General features: G+C 38.9%; 1 protein-coding gene across 4 annotated transcripts; it reads right to left on the minus strand.

Annotated features, from left to right (window-relative positions):
• Positions 1-1,060: 1,060 nt before the first annotated feature.
• On the minus strand, positions 1,061-3,419 carry BEX5 (brain expressed X-linked 5). Of its 4 annotated transcripts, none has more exons than XM_036840100.1 (3): positions 3,284-3,419; positions 2,089-2,155; positions 1,061-1,656 (listed from the first exon to the last, which is right to left on the minus strand). In XM_036840100.1, exon 3 carries the CDS (start codon positions 1,625-1,627, stop codon positions 1,289-1,291), a length of 339 nt encoding a protein of 112 aa, XP_036695995.1. In that variant the 5' UTR covers positions 1,628-1,656; positions 2,089-2,155; positions 3,284-3,419; the 3' UTR covers positions 1,061-1,288. The 4 variants fall into 4 exon arrangements, with proteins under 4 accessions (XP_036695995.1, XP_036695994.1, XP_036695997.1 ...); XM_036840099.1 differs by lacking the exon at positions 3,284-3,419 and adding an exon at positions 3,008-3,249; XM_036840102.1 differs by lacking the exon at positions 3,284-3,419 and adding an exon at positions 2,683-2,786.
• Positions 3,420-13,780: the final 10,361 nt, after the last annotated feature.

Raw genomic sequence — 13,780 nt, forward strand, 5'->3', positions numbered from 1 at the left:
GAGTAGAGACTACCAGGGACTCCTGCGGTGAGGGTGGTGTGGACCAGAACAGTCTTGGGGACATAAAGCCACCCCCACAACACCTGTGTATGCAAAGAGTGAAACCTGTAGCAGTGTCTATGCAGAAAATGGACTCCCAAGAAGACTGGGCCATATTCATGGGAGGATAGAAGAGATAGTTGAATTCTGAGCACACTATCATGAGTGTCACTCAGATTTATCTTGGGGAAGGGGGGTGAGGACAAAAGTCTGAGAAAAACTGCAAAGGGCTGTTTGGATCCCTAAGCAGCACTGGGGAAGTACCCACCCGAATTAAGTATAACTCTAAAGCAGGAAGGGGCATTCTCCACATTTCTGAATGGACAAACCGGGGATTCAGACCACTGAGGGCTGCAAAAAAATCAGTGGGTCTTTGTCACCTTTAAGACTCCAGCACATCAGCAGTGGTGGGGACCAGTGGAGGGAGGAAAACCTAGCAGAAGGGGAAGGAGTGCCTAGCAGTCATGGCATTATCCAGGGAAAGGAGACACAGCAGCATAGGTGCAGAAAGGTGTCTCCTACCTGGCAGTCAATTGGACTTGCTGGTAGGCCTACTCCTTTGGTCCTTACCTAAATATGAAGGACACCTAGAGGGCTGGGCCTTGCATGTGTCGACTGAGCCAGCCACAGAGTTCGGTCATTACCTCATTTGATTCCCACAGTAGCTCTATAAAGCATGTACTATCTTCATTTTATAGACGAATAGGCTGATTTTAAAGAAACATATCTGTAATAATTGCCAGGTTTGTGCTTCTAAATAAGAGATCCAGAGGTAATATAAGATTTATGTCTTTAAATTGTGCCTCAAGTATTTATTGTCTCCATTCCCTTTATAAGCTGATTGGTAAGTTATTTGCATCTTACATTTTTTTCTGACACATGTGTATTCATTTTGGAAAAATGAGGAAAAAACAGATAAAAAAATAAAGAAAAGAAGAAAAAGACGCATTCTGATGTGTATATATATATATATAGATAGATAGATAATATGCATGCTTTTAAATGAGATAGTATATCTACAGACTGCTTTCTAAACTGCTTTATTAGCTTTACAATATGTAATAGACATCTTTCCATGCAAGTTGATAAAATCTCCCCTGCTGACAGAAAAACTTACAGACTAAGTCAAAAGTGAAAATTAAATCTCTAATCAAAAAAATGACAGAACACGAAAGGTTCACAGTAAAGGGTACATCAAGAAAATGCAAGTTTGGGAAGCAGGGGGGTTTACGATTATTAACCTCAGCATTCAAGGCATAAGGCAAAATTCATCATGATGGTCGTGGTGAGGAGGATCTCCAATAAGAATGCGCAGACTGTACCTCAACTGAAGCTCCCTAATTTTCCTCCTTAGCTCTCTCATCTCCTCCATGAACCTTTCCATATCATCTGCATCTCCATCTATGATGTCAATGTTATTGACAAGCCTATTGGGCATATCCTCTCTAAAATCCTGGGCAGGTGGAGCCCATTCCCCTCTAATGTTTCCTCCAGCTTCTTGGCCTTCACCACCTCCCAAAGGGTGGGCTTCTTCATTCTGCACTGGAACCTGCTCCTCTCCTTTGCTTTCCTTGGGGACATTTTCCATCTTGAGATTTTTTTTCCTGTTTCTTCTTCCTAGTAGATAAAAGGATTGAATGTTTTGTAACAACAGGATTCAGAGCTCTGTGAGCAAAGGTTTTCCCACCTGAGAGACTTCGTGTGCCCTCTAAGGGGTGCCCCAGATCTAGCCCTGCCCCAAAGCCCACGATTTTCCCTGAAAATCATTCCCAGGGCCACTCCTGGCACAAAAACGTAGGACAGGTAGTGGGCTGGACCGTCGCTGAAAAACCAGGTCTTAGCCTCCAGGGATCTTGATATGCCCTCCAGGGGCACCCCAGAGCTTGCCCCTTTACTCCCTTCTTCCCTCACCAGCCACAGGCCCACAGTTTCTAAAGACTCGGCCAGGTTTCTCCTGCACTAAGGGGGGCAGGGAGGGCTGGGAGTCCCCCAAATTCTGTTCTGATCCCTGATACCCCTACACCAAAGGGTCCCAGGCACCTCCCATACCTGCAGGAATCAGAAGCAGTCTTCCTCTCGTAGCCTTGAAATCTGCTGCACCAACGGACCTAAAGACCTGCAGACAGAAATTCGACAATGGCCAGGACTGATCACTCGATTAAAGGACCAGTATCGGGGGACACCAGCTCCGTTGTTGGTTTAGGACTCTGCTAGAAATATGTTGCTGCCTTCTCTTTCTCCTCCATCCTGTCTCACAGCTTCTTTTCCCGCCCTGTGACGCGCTACCCTGCCTTCCAGAAGAAATCAAAGCTGATTATTTCCAAACCAGTTTCACCTCTTCTTTAGGCCCCTTATCTCCACTGTCTCGTCCTTCCCGTCATCTAATTACCATTTCTTGAACGCAAATGGACAACTTGCGGGGCGGGGGAGTCCGAAGAGCTTGCTGGGTGGCTACGTGGTTCACTTATAAAGAATTTCAATCTGGGTATCTGCCAGGACCTTTTGGGACCCCGTGGACTTTCTGGAGCTCACCCTCGGGCCACTGCCCACCATTTTATGCATCAAGATGGATGAAGGGCGAAGAGGTAACGTGGGCATTGCAAACCTGTCCCCGCTGAGGCGTCAGCGCTTTGTCAGGCTTACCCCAGGGTCCGCAGGCAGCGCCCACGCTTACACCGACCTGCAGGGACCAGAAACTGTTTCTCGTTCCCCGCCTATATCCCGAAGTCGGTAGCCCGCCCGATCGGTTGCCTCCTCCACAGAAGGGACGTGCTTCCCAGACCTAATCCCTGTCCCTATCCTCTGCAGCAGCCGCCCCGGTCCCCGCCCCCTACCCCTCCCCGGAGTTCCCGCAGCCCACCATTTCCGGCTCCAAAATGGAAGGAGGGTGGAGAAGAAATACCGGGAACGGTGGCCTAGACCCGATGCAGAGTCCACCATCCCCAACCCAGGGTCACCCGTTGCGCACCCCCTCCCGTCGCCCTGCAGGAATCAGGCCGTTTCCTCGCCGTCTCCTTTTCTGGTCCTTCCCGTCCAGGCGTCGCCCGATCGCCCACCTCCTAGGAGATACCAACTGGTACCCATTCTTAACCCTTGGCCCCTCTTGATCTCCTCCCACCAAGCCCTCCATTTCTTGCACCAAACGTGTGGACATCGGGGAAGGGATAGAGAGAATCCAGTCCTGGACCCGCTCTGGTCTTTGCCCTGAGGCCCCCGCTCCCCTCCCCAGTCAGCGCCCTCCAACCTGCCAAGAATCTGGGTCAGCTTCTACGACTTCCTCCTTCCTGGGTACAGGTTCACCCGTCTTCAAGGCAATAGCGAGCCGGCAAACAGCCACAAGCGACTAAGGACTGCAACTGGGAGGAGAGACTAATCCAAGGGCGGGCTCTAGGTCTCGTAAGGGCTACGTCACTGTGAGCTCAGATCCCCAATTATGGTTCGTACCTGCGGTGCTGCAGAGGGTTGTGGGCGGGGCCACCTTTCTCCTCATTCCCACCTTCCCCCCACCAATACCACTGGGTACTGCCCATCCGTTATTTATTTATCTATTTATTTGTTTGTTTGTTTATCTATTTATTTATTTTCCTATTTAGCATCCTCGACACCAAACGGGTCATAATATTTTGTCGTTTGTATTTGCCTTTGTCCTGATTTCTGCTGGAGCTTTTAAAGAATTGCGTCTTCCTCTTCTATAAATGAGATGAGGCAGTGAGTCTAATGGAGTCTTGATGGTGGATTTTCGGATTTTGAGAACCTGTGACAAATTTATCATCTCCTCTAAATTATATTTAAATTATATTAGTACAACTTCACTTTACAAAAAGACTCTAGCATAGCTTCTAAAATAGAGCAACACTGAGGTCTTCCAACAATTCAGAACAGTAATTTGGGAAAGTTATGCTGACAGGTAAAAAGTATTGTGAAGCTACAATATTAAAACAATATTATACCAGAATAAATATAGGACAAATGAAGCAGAAGAGAAAGCCAATTTTCAAACCCAAATATGGAGAAATATTAGTAATCTGATTGAAATATTTTGAATCAGTGGGGAAAGGATAGTTTACTGAAGAAATGGTGCTGGGATAATTGGTTAACTATTGGGAAAAAAATGAAGTGTGTTATTCCTGTTATACACTTAAATACAGACACTAAATATTTAGATAAAAAGACATAAATCATTGAAATAGTATATAAGAAATGTTATTTTGTATATAATTTTAGGATGAAAATGCTTTTTTAAAAATATAGCACCAGAGACAGACATAGCCAAAAGACAATTGGTCCAATCCTGCTGGGGACCCTCTAAGTCTAAGGAACCATGTACAATGCTCCTCAGAATTATCCCAATAAAAGATGGGAAACTGGAGCATTTATCCACAGATGTGGGTCCTTTATTGGTGGATGTTACCCTAGGAATGTTAAAATCTCTGGCACATCTAGGTTGTCCTAAGCCTGGGCTGAGCAAGCTCCCAAGGTGCCAGAAAAAGCCCTCAGTAAAATTTAGAAATAAGATAAAGTGGAAGGACAATATCGTTTTTATCCCTGCCTCAAGAATTATACTATTCACATTTTACTCTAAATCAGCCCAAATATTTACCTTCAAAATAAAGATAATACACACACATCCATTCCCATGTTTATGGATATTGGGCTGTCTGTAGTTTTCATTGTGAGACACAATGTTGATTGAACTTCTTTGTACATAAATTTTTGATAATAATATGAAGGTATTAAATTCCTAGAATGGTCATTGCTGTACATGACTATGGATGCTTTTAACTTGCATAGAAATTGGACTTGAAAAATATTGTCCCAATTTGGCACCTATAATGTATGAGCATTCCTGTTTGCTTATGTGTTCACCAACACTGGTTTATTATATTTTTTAATTTTTGTTTTATTTTATATTTTGTTTCATTTTCTCTTATTTCATTTATTCTTTAAAAAAGTGTTGTCATAGTCATCAGGTAATGTTTTCTAAACCTGCCAGATCACAGCAGACACCTGAGATTAAGATTCCCAGACTATTCTCTGAAGATTCTAGTTCAGTAGATTGGGGCCAGGCCTGAGAACTTGCATTTAGGTTTTTTACACAATTCTTAATATTAGGTAGGGTTGGGAATCCATGTCATAGGAAAAAAAAACAAAATGAAACAAACCTAAAAGCTCCCATTGTTACCATTATGAAATAGCCTCAAAATTACAGAATGGTTTTGAAAATAGCACAAAGAACCCCCACGTGTCCTTCACCGTATTCCCCAGTTTTAACATTTTGCTACATTTGCGTTATCATTCTCTCTTCATGTAGAAGGACATATTATTTTCTGAACCATTTGAGTCAGCTGAAGATCGAATGGTCATTTAAAAATATTTACTTCAGTTCATTCCATATAAAATTTTCTTAAAGATGAGCCTATGTTTTGGTCTTTGGAGATTTCTTATATAAGATATATATATATATATATATATATATATACACACATAAACTTGTATAAAGATAAATATTTTAGTGTATAATCTTACTAAATGTTCTCTACTCAGTATTATACATAATTTATTCATGCATCTATTTTAATGGAATAATGTACCATAAGCTGGTCTGCTATTTGCTTATTTATTTGCTTAAAAATATTTTCAGGTTAGTAACAATTTTACTACTCTCCCTGTTTTTAATGTCTCAAAACTGTTCAAATTATCATAATTTATTTAACCAATCCCCAATTGACTCATATGGGTATTATTTCCATATATTTACAGTAATCAATACTGTTTCAATAAATGTGTATATGCAGATTGCCCTCCAAAAAGATTGTTCACACCCTCACCAACACAGGTTGTAACCAATCATACTAATTTATGAAATATTGGAATCATATAAAACTAGATTGAGAGAATATAGCATACATCCATACTTTTATAATATATATAGTTTGAAAATATATATAATAAATACATACATGTGGATATATATAAACACATACATAGTTATTTTATGTACTTTAAATGTGTGTGTATATATACATACACACATATATATGCATACATATATGTGTATATATACATACACACATATATATGCATACACACGCAACCTACTTTTCTTACACAACCTACTTTTTCTTAGAAATCATGTTTTTGAGATTCATCTATGTTGATATATATATAGATGTAGGTACTTTATTTTTACAGCAGTATAGTATTCCGTTGTATAATTGTATTGTAATTCATTTTTTGTTTTCCTGTTGATGCACATTTAAATTTTTTCCCTATTTTTTTCTAATATAGCCATAGTTTCAGTGAACATCCTTGTGTATGGCTCCTTTGTACTTCTTCATTTGAACAGCAAAATTTTGTTTTTGTTGCATTTATTTGTTTTTAGTTTTTAGGGTTGTTGTTGTTGTTAAGCCTCATCTGCCAGGATTTTCCAAATCTGCCCCTTTTGGGATGTCATCCTAGATATGGAAATAACACCTAGATACACAGGTTCTTCCTCTGGAGGTTCTGATTTAGTAGGTCTCGGATGGGACATGAGAGTGTATTTTCAGAAGTACCCCAGGTAATTTATAAGATCAGGCAAGTCTGGGAAACACTTTGATGGGTTTTAAAAATTATCCCATTAATTTGCTGATTTATTTTCTTTAATTCTTAGTGTAGTTCAACTTCTATTTTTAAATATCTTTATTATCCTTAATGGTTGGGTTTTTAAAAGTAGAGTAATACAGATATGAATAATGTAGAAAGTGCATGTGTTTGCTATATAGTCTTTCAGAAGTTTTATTTTGTATGTATTTATGTATAGGAATATTTTCTTAGCTCAAGCAAGGATGAAATATTACTTAAAATTGTTCTTTAATATTTAGGATGTTACATAGCTTCTAAATAGAGTAACACTTAAAAACAGATTTTTAGGTTGAAGGGAAAAGTTTCAAACTGAATACATTTCCCTAAGATTTCTCTACAAGCAAACAATCTATTTTGGTAAACCCTGAAATTGGTTTAAGACACACACACACACGTCCCTCATTGATCTGGAATTTCCGTTTCTTCTACTTTTTTTTTTTTTTAATTTTGGGTTTATTTATTTATTTATGGCTGTGTTGGGTCTTCGTTTCTGTGCGAGGGCCCTCTCCAGTTGTGGCAAGTGGGGGCCGCTCTTCATCGCGGTGCGCGGGCCTCTCATTATCGCGGCCTCTCTTGTTGCGGAGCACAAGCTCCAGACGCGCAGGCTCGGCAATTGTGGCTCATGGGCCTAGCCTCTCCGTGGCATGTGGGATCTTCCCAGACCAGGGCTCGAACCCATGTCCCCTGCATTGGCAGGCAGATTCTCAACCACTGCGCCACCAGGGAAGCCCCGTTTCTTCTACTTTTATTTCAGTCTCTGTTATTTTTAAATTGTTTAATTTTAATGATTGAATTGTTTTTCAAAAATAAAACCATCCACTTTGGTGTATATTATTGGAAATCGTTTTCTATGCATATACTTATATAAAGGAAAATGTTATTAAATCAGGGAAGAATTATATAAATGTGAGCTTCTCCTTTAAGAAAGGTACAGAACTATGCTTAACAGCAAGATGAAAGTTTGAAGAAAAATAGTTTTAAAGTCACTACATTTTTCCCCATTTACTCAGCACAAGAAACTATTGTTCACCGCTCAACTAGGTTTTTTTTTTAATGATTACAATTTTTTTTCTAATGCTAAAAGTTGTAAAAATTTCATGGTCATAAAAGATTATTTGTTCTTTTGTTACTTCAAAAGCTTTAAAACATTTTGAAACATTGTAATACAGCATGAGCCATACAGCAAAGATTAGTGGGAAAATTACTGTTTAAAAAATTCTATTGGCTAATGTAAAACATCCCTTTGTTAAGCTTAGTAAGATTTTGTTAAAGAAAGCTTTGTACCCAAATGCTATTAAAACTCAGTTTTTCTTGATAATATTAATAAGAATGGTTTAAAATAAATCTCCCTTCTGTAGTAGAAATAAAGGAGATTCTAATGGCTTTCCCAATCTTAAGCACATTACAAAAGTTGTTTTCTTTATTAAAATATGTTACTAAAATAACACAATATATATGCACATATTTTAGTTGAACCATGTATAGTTTTCTGAGACTTTAAAAAAAAAACTTAACAGTATATTTGGACATATTTCCATGTCTTCTATTGCTGTGTAACAAATCACCATAAACTTAGAGGCATATACAACAAAATTCATCTCACAGTTTCCATAGGTCAGAAATCAGGCACAACAAGGCTGGGTTCCCTGCTCAGAGAATCACAAGGCTGAAGTTGGCTTGCTGTGTCCTCATCTGGTGACAAACCTACGGAAAAATCTGCTTTTAAACACATTCTTGTTATTTTCAGAATTCAGTTCCTGGGGGATGTAGGACTGAAGTCTCAGTTTTCTTACTAGCTGTCAACCAGGGACTGCTCTCAGCAACTGCAGATTGCTCTCACATCTTACCATGTGGTTCTCTCAGTCACAGCAAGAGAGAACTGCCCTTACTTCAAATCCCTTTCACACTTAGAATTGCTCTGACTTCCACTTCTGCTTAGAGCTGGAGAAAATTGTCTACTTTTGAATGGTTCATGTGATTAAGTCCAATCCACCTAGATAATCTTAACCTTTTAAAGTCAACTCATTTGGGACTTTAATTACATGTGCAAAATTGAATTGCAGAAGTGCCTTGATTAGCATGTGATAGAATAACCAGGGGTCTGGAATCTTGTGGGGGGTATCTTAGAATTATCTCTACCACACTACCGAAACCATTTTTCTTTTTAAATTGAGATACAATATATCTAACATAAAATTCAACATTTTAACCATTTGAAAGTGTACAATTCAGTGGCATTTAGTACATTGACAGTGTTTTGCAACCATCACCCCTATCTAGTTGCATAAATTTTTTCATCACCCCAAAAGAAAATCCCATATCTATTAAGCAATCATTCCCTATTACTCCCTCCCCACAACCTCTGGCAACCACAAATCTGCATTCTGTCTCTGTGGGTTTTCCTATTCTTGATATTTCATATAAATGGAATCATGCAATATATCACCTTTTGTTTCTGGTTTCTTTCACTTAACATGACGTTTTCAAAGTTCACCCATGTAGTTTTACTACTTCATTCCTTATTATGGCTGAGTAATATTATATTGCATGGATATGCCACATTGTCTTCATTAATGCAGCAGCTGATGGACATTTGGGTTATTTCCATCTAATGGCTATCATGAATAGTGCTGCTATGAAAATATGTATACAAATTCTTGTTTGAACACCTGTTTTCAAGTTTTTTTCTGTATACATCTAGGAAGGTATTGCTGGGTCATAGGGTAATTCCATGTTGAAGATTTTGTCGACTGATTTCTAGTCACTATTTATTTCTAATAAATCTTTATTATCTCCTTCTTTCTGCTAGTTTTGGGTTTAGTGTGCCCCTCCTTTTAATGTACATGTTTACAGCTGTACATTTCCCTCAGCACTGCTTTAGCTGCATCCCATAAGTTTGGTATATTGTGTTTTTGTTTTCATTCTTAAAATATTTTCTAATTACCCTTGTGATTTCTTCTTTGACCCATTGGTTATTTATAAGTGCTTTTTAAAATGTCCTCATATTTGTAAATTTTCCAGTTTTCCTCTGTTACTGATTTCTAGTTTCATCCATTGTTGTTTTAGAAGATATTTTGTATGATTTTAATCTTTTTAAATGTTTTGAGACTTGTTTTCTGGCCTAATATATGGTCTATCCTGGAGAATGTTTCATATGTTCTTGAGAAGAATGTGTATTCTGGTGCTGTTGGGTAGAGTGTTCTGTATATACTTATCTGGCCTACTGGATTTTAGAGTGTTGTTCAAGTCCTCTATTATCCTTATTGATCTTCTGTATAGTTGTGCCATCCATTAGTGGAAATGGAGTATTAAATTCTCCAACAATTATTCTAGAACTATTTCTCCCTTCAATTATCAGTTCTTCCTTTTTATATTTTGGGGCTCTTTTGTTAGGTGTACATATGTTTATAATTGTTATCTTCTTGATGTATTGACCCTTTTATCAATATATTATATATTTCTTCATCTCATAATTTTTCTTTTTACTTAATGTTGATTTTGTCTAATGTTAATATAGCCACCCAGCTCTTCTTTGATAACAATTTTCATGAAATATCTTTTCTATCACTTTACTTTCACACTATTTGTGTTTTTGGATCTACAATGAGTCTCTTGTAGACAGCATATAGTTTGATCATGTTATTTTATCCATTCTTTCAATGTTTGTACTTTAATTGAAAAGTTTGGTCCATTCACATTTACTAATTACTAATTAGTAATTACTAATATGAAAGGACTTCTCTCTGTCATTTCACTATTTGTTTTCTGTATATCTTATACCTATTTTGTTCTCAGTTCTCCCATTGCTTTCTTTTGTGTTTAAGTAATTTATATACTTTTTTCATAGAGGTTACTGTGGGGATTACAATTAGTAACTTCAATTTATAGCAATCTAGTTTGAATTAATACCAACTTAGTTTCAATACTTTACATAAATTTTGCTTCTATACAATTTTATCCTTTCCCTTTATGTTATTATTGTCACAAATTACATCTATATACATTTTGTGCCCATTAATATAGATTTATAATGATTATTTTATGTATTTGTCTTTTAAATAATGTAGGGAAAAAAAGAGGAGTTACAAGCCAAAAACATAATTAAATTCTGACTTTTGTTTTTACCCATATAGTTACTTTGACTGATGTTTTCTATTCATATTGTTTTGTGTCAAAATTTCTTGGGTACATGGATAAGGAGTACAGTATTTTATTGGTAGGTATTTAGGATGAAGACTGATGAAAGGTACGTGAGAAGTTTAATAAGGCCACTATACAATTCCTATTTTTGTAAATCTTAAAAATATGTGCTATATGCTCTTTGAGAAATAATTCAAACAATAAAAAGTGTGTGAATTAACAGTGGGAATTGCCTTACTTCCACTTACTCCATTGAGATAGTGGGCATCCCTTGCAAAAGTCCTGTTAGCCAGATAACATCCCTGCTTCTGCCAGTCTCCAGATATGGCATCTGGCTTAGTCACCTTGTCTCCAAGTCTCCTCCCCAGAACAATGTGTGCCCTCATTTCATCAGGTTTTATTTACAACTCTCTGGGGCTACACTGAAGTAATGTGAGTGCTAGGGATTGCCCAGATTTGAGTGGTGAGGTAGAACCTTTTGGTCCTGGCCCTGTTGGCTCATGGTTGGAAAAAGTAATCCAGGATATACAACATACAACATTTAACATCACTTACAGAACAAACAACATCACTATTTTGAAAAGAAGTAGGAATTCTGGGTAGGACAAATAGACAGAACAACTGACCTTTTGGGTGGATGAGTGTCAGTCCTCCAAGGTAAGCTTTTGCTTTCTGGACAATCTGTACCTCTCACTTCAGTCACAGGCTAGAGAAAAGAGAAAGATTAGAATGATGATTACAAGTCCAGTGCTTCTTTTAGAGTTTTTGTTTTCAGGACCGTGGATCTTTTCACGAAAGCCTCTTCTTGGACCTTGATTACAGTTTGTAGGAAGCGAAAGGAGGGAGTTGGGGGATCATCAGTGCCAGGAGCCCTGAGTTTCATCCCCAAGCCATCTAACCTCTACTTTCTTCAACTCAATTCCCAGATCTCACCTTGGGCAGAGCAAGAAACTTTGTGGCTCTGATGTAGTCCAGTGGTTGTCACGAAGGCATCTGGAGTGGATGAAAGACAGACAGCATCCATTAGGACCAAAGTGGAGACACACTGACTGCACAGTGCCATTTCCTAATCTATGTGACAAAAACATCCCTTCAAATTTGCTGTGACATATGCCCTGGAATGGGCACTGTGGCACAGTGTGTATTGGGGAAAAACTTGTGTAAATCTAAATGTCAGTCATGGAACAGGGTCCATGGAATTCAGAACATTACTGTACACATGTTCAAAGCACAAAGGTAGCTTAATTTTTACTGAGAGAGAAAGATGTTCTGGGTACTGAGTGATAAAAAAGGGAATGACTATAGTAGTATGAATAGTGGAACGTCTTTTTGGTTTAAAATTTGCTTACATATATTATAATTTAATTTGGATGTATTTATAGAGATTTTTAAAAAATCTATGAGATCCCATTATTTACTCCCCTGCTCCTCTCAACTCACTCCTATCCCTGTATATTCCCATCACTCTCTTATAACACCAAACAAATTTTATTTTAGACTGAGTGGAGACAGCCTGCACCATTTCTAGCTGCTTGTAGGAGAAGATGGGCATGGAACTGGAGGAGGGTGTGGGTGCTGACTTGGAGAAATTACTTTGTGTCTCTTTGGGGCTGGTATTCCTTGCAATCAGCTCATGACTACGGATATTTGACCTCACACAACTGTGGGAGCTAGGCAGGTTCTGTAAGGCTGTCTCTTCACATCTGATGCTGAAGCTTGAAGACCAAAGTGCAAACAGTCATAAAGAGAAACTAGGTGTAACCTGGGGGAGAACAAGCACAAGCCATAATGCATAAGCACAAGCTGGAGCCCTTGAGAACAGACTGAGTATGTTCTTAGGGCCTCTATACTTAGTGGCATGGGTGTCATGCAGAATCTGGGGCCCCTAAACATATATCTAAATACACATGCCAGACCCAGAAGTCAGAAAAGCAAAGAGGATCTAGGGGAAATTTGGAACAGTTGCAGGCTTGGCTGATGTCTCACACCATTGAGGTGAGCCAGCAATGTCTTTGAACTACAAAGAGGCAATGTCTTCACTTCTACACTCAAAATCTCCCTTAATAATCTCTCTTGTGACTAACTCTAACCACAGACATATAGGTAAGTGAATCCTAGAAAATTTAGTCCATTCTACCCAGGTTGACACATTTAAAACAGCTATAATATGATTCCATTTATAAGACATTCTGGTAAAGATAAAACTATAGGGATAAAAAACTGATCAGTGGATAGAGGTTGTGACTACAAAGTGGCATGGGGAAATGCTTTGACTTGATGGAACTGTTCTATATTCTATCATCCTTACTGAAATGACGGTGACCATGTCAATGGCAGGATCTCCCATCTCATCTGTGCCCTACACAAGCCAGCCACTTCAGAACACTTTGAAGATGAAGATGACCTCCGCACTAATGTGTTTCTCAGTGCTGTGTGGAAAGGAGTGTCCTCTGGGTCCCTAACAGCATCTGTTTGGTCCACCGACACATTGACTTCAAAGGCATTTCATTCAAGTGACCACAGGCGACAACTCCTGCAACTGTTTCACCGTTGTGTGCCATGGAACACCAATATTTCATCCTCTAGTGTCAGTTGGAGCCTTACTGTCTTCAGATCCACCTAAGCCAGATAACTTTTTTCAGATTCCCACTTCCTTCAGGGCCCTTGGCTTGCAACCAATTTTGGTGTCAAGTACTCTATGAAGTTCCTGCTTGCCTATGCCAGCTATTCATTCTAATAGCTATTTTATAAAAACAAGATGTCCCTAATAAAATACATTACATAGCTGACAAAAACTCTGTGAGGGCCAGAAAAGCCGGCTTGGATGCTACACAGCCAGGGGAAACCCACTCACGCTATGGGACTGCTATAGCTGAAACACCACTGCTGCCTGCGTGCTGACATGTATGCATTCCAGGCACTCTGCTGTGACTGCTCCATAAGAACCAGAGACCCCTCCCATCATACACAGTTGACC

This window comes from Balaenoptera musculus, chromosome X (assembly GCF_009873245.2).
Source record: "Balaenoptera musculus isolate JJ_BM4_2016_0621 chromosome X, mBalMus1.pri.v3, whole genome shotgun sequence".
In the NCBI taxonomy this organism is placed as follows: Eukaryota; Metazoa; Chordata; class Mammalia; order Artiodactyla; family Balaenopteridae; genus Balaenoptera; species Balaenoptera musculus.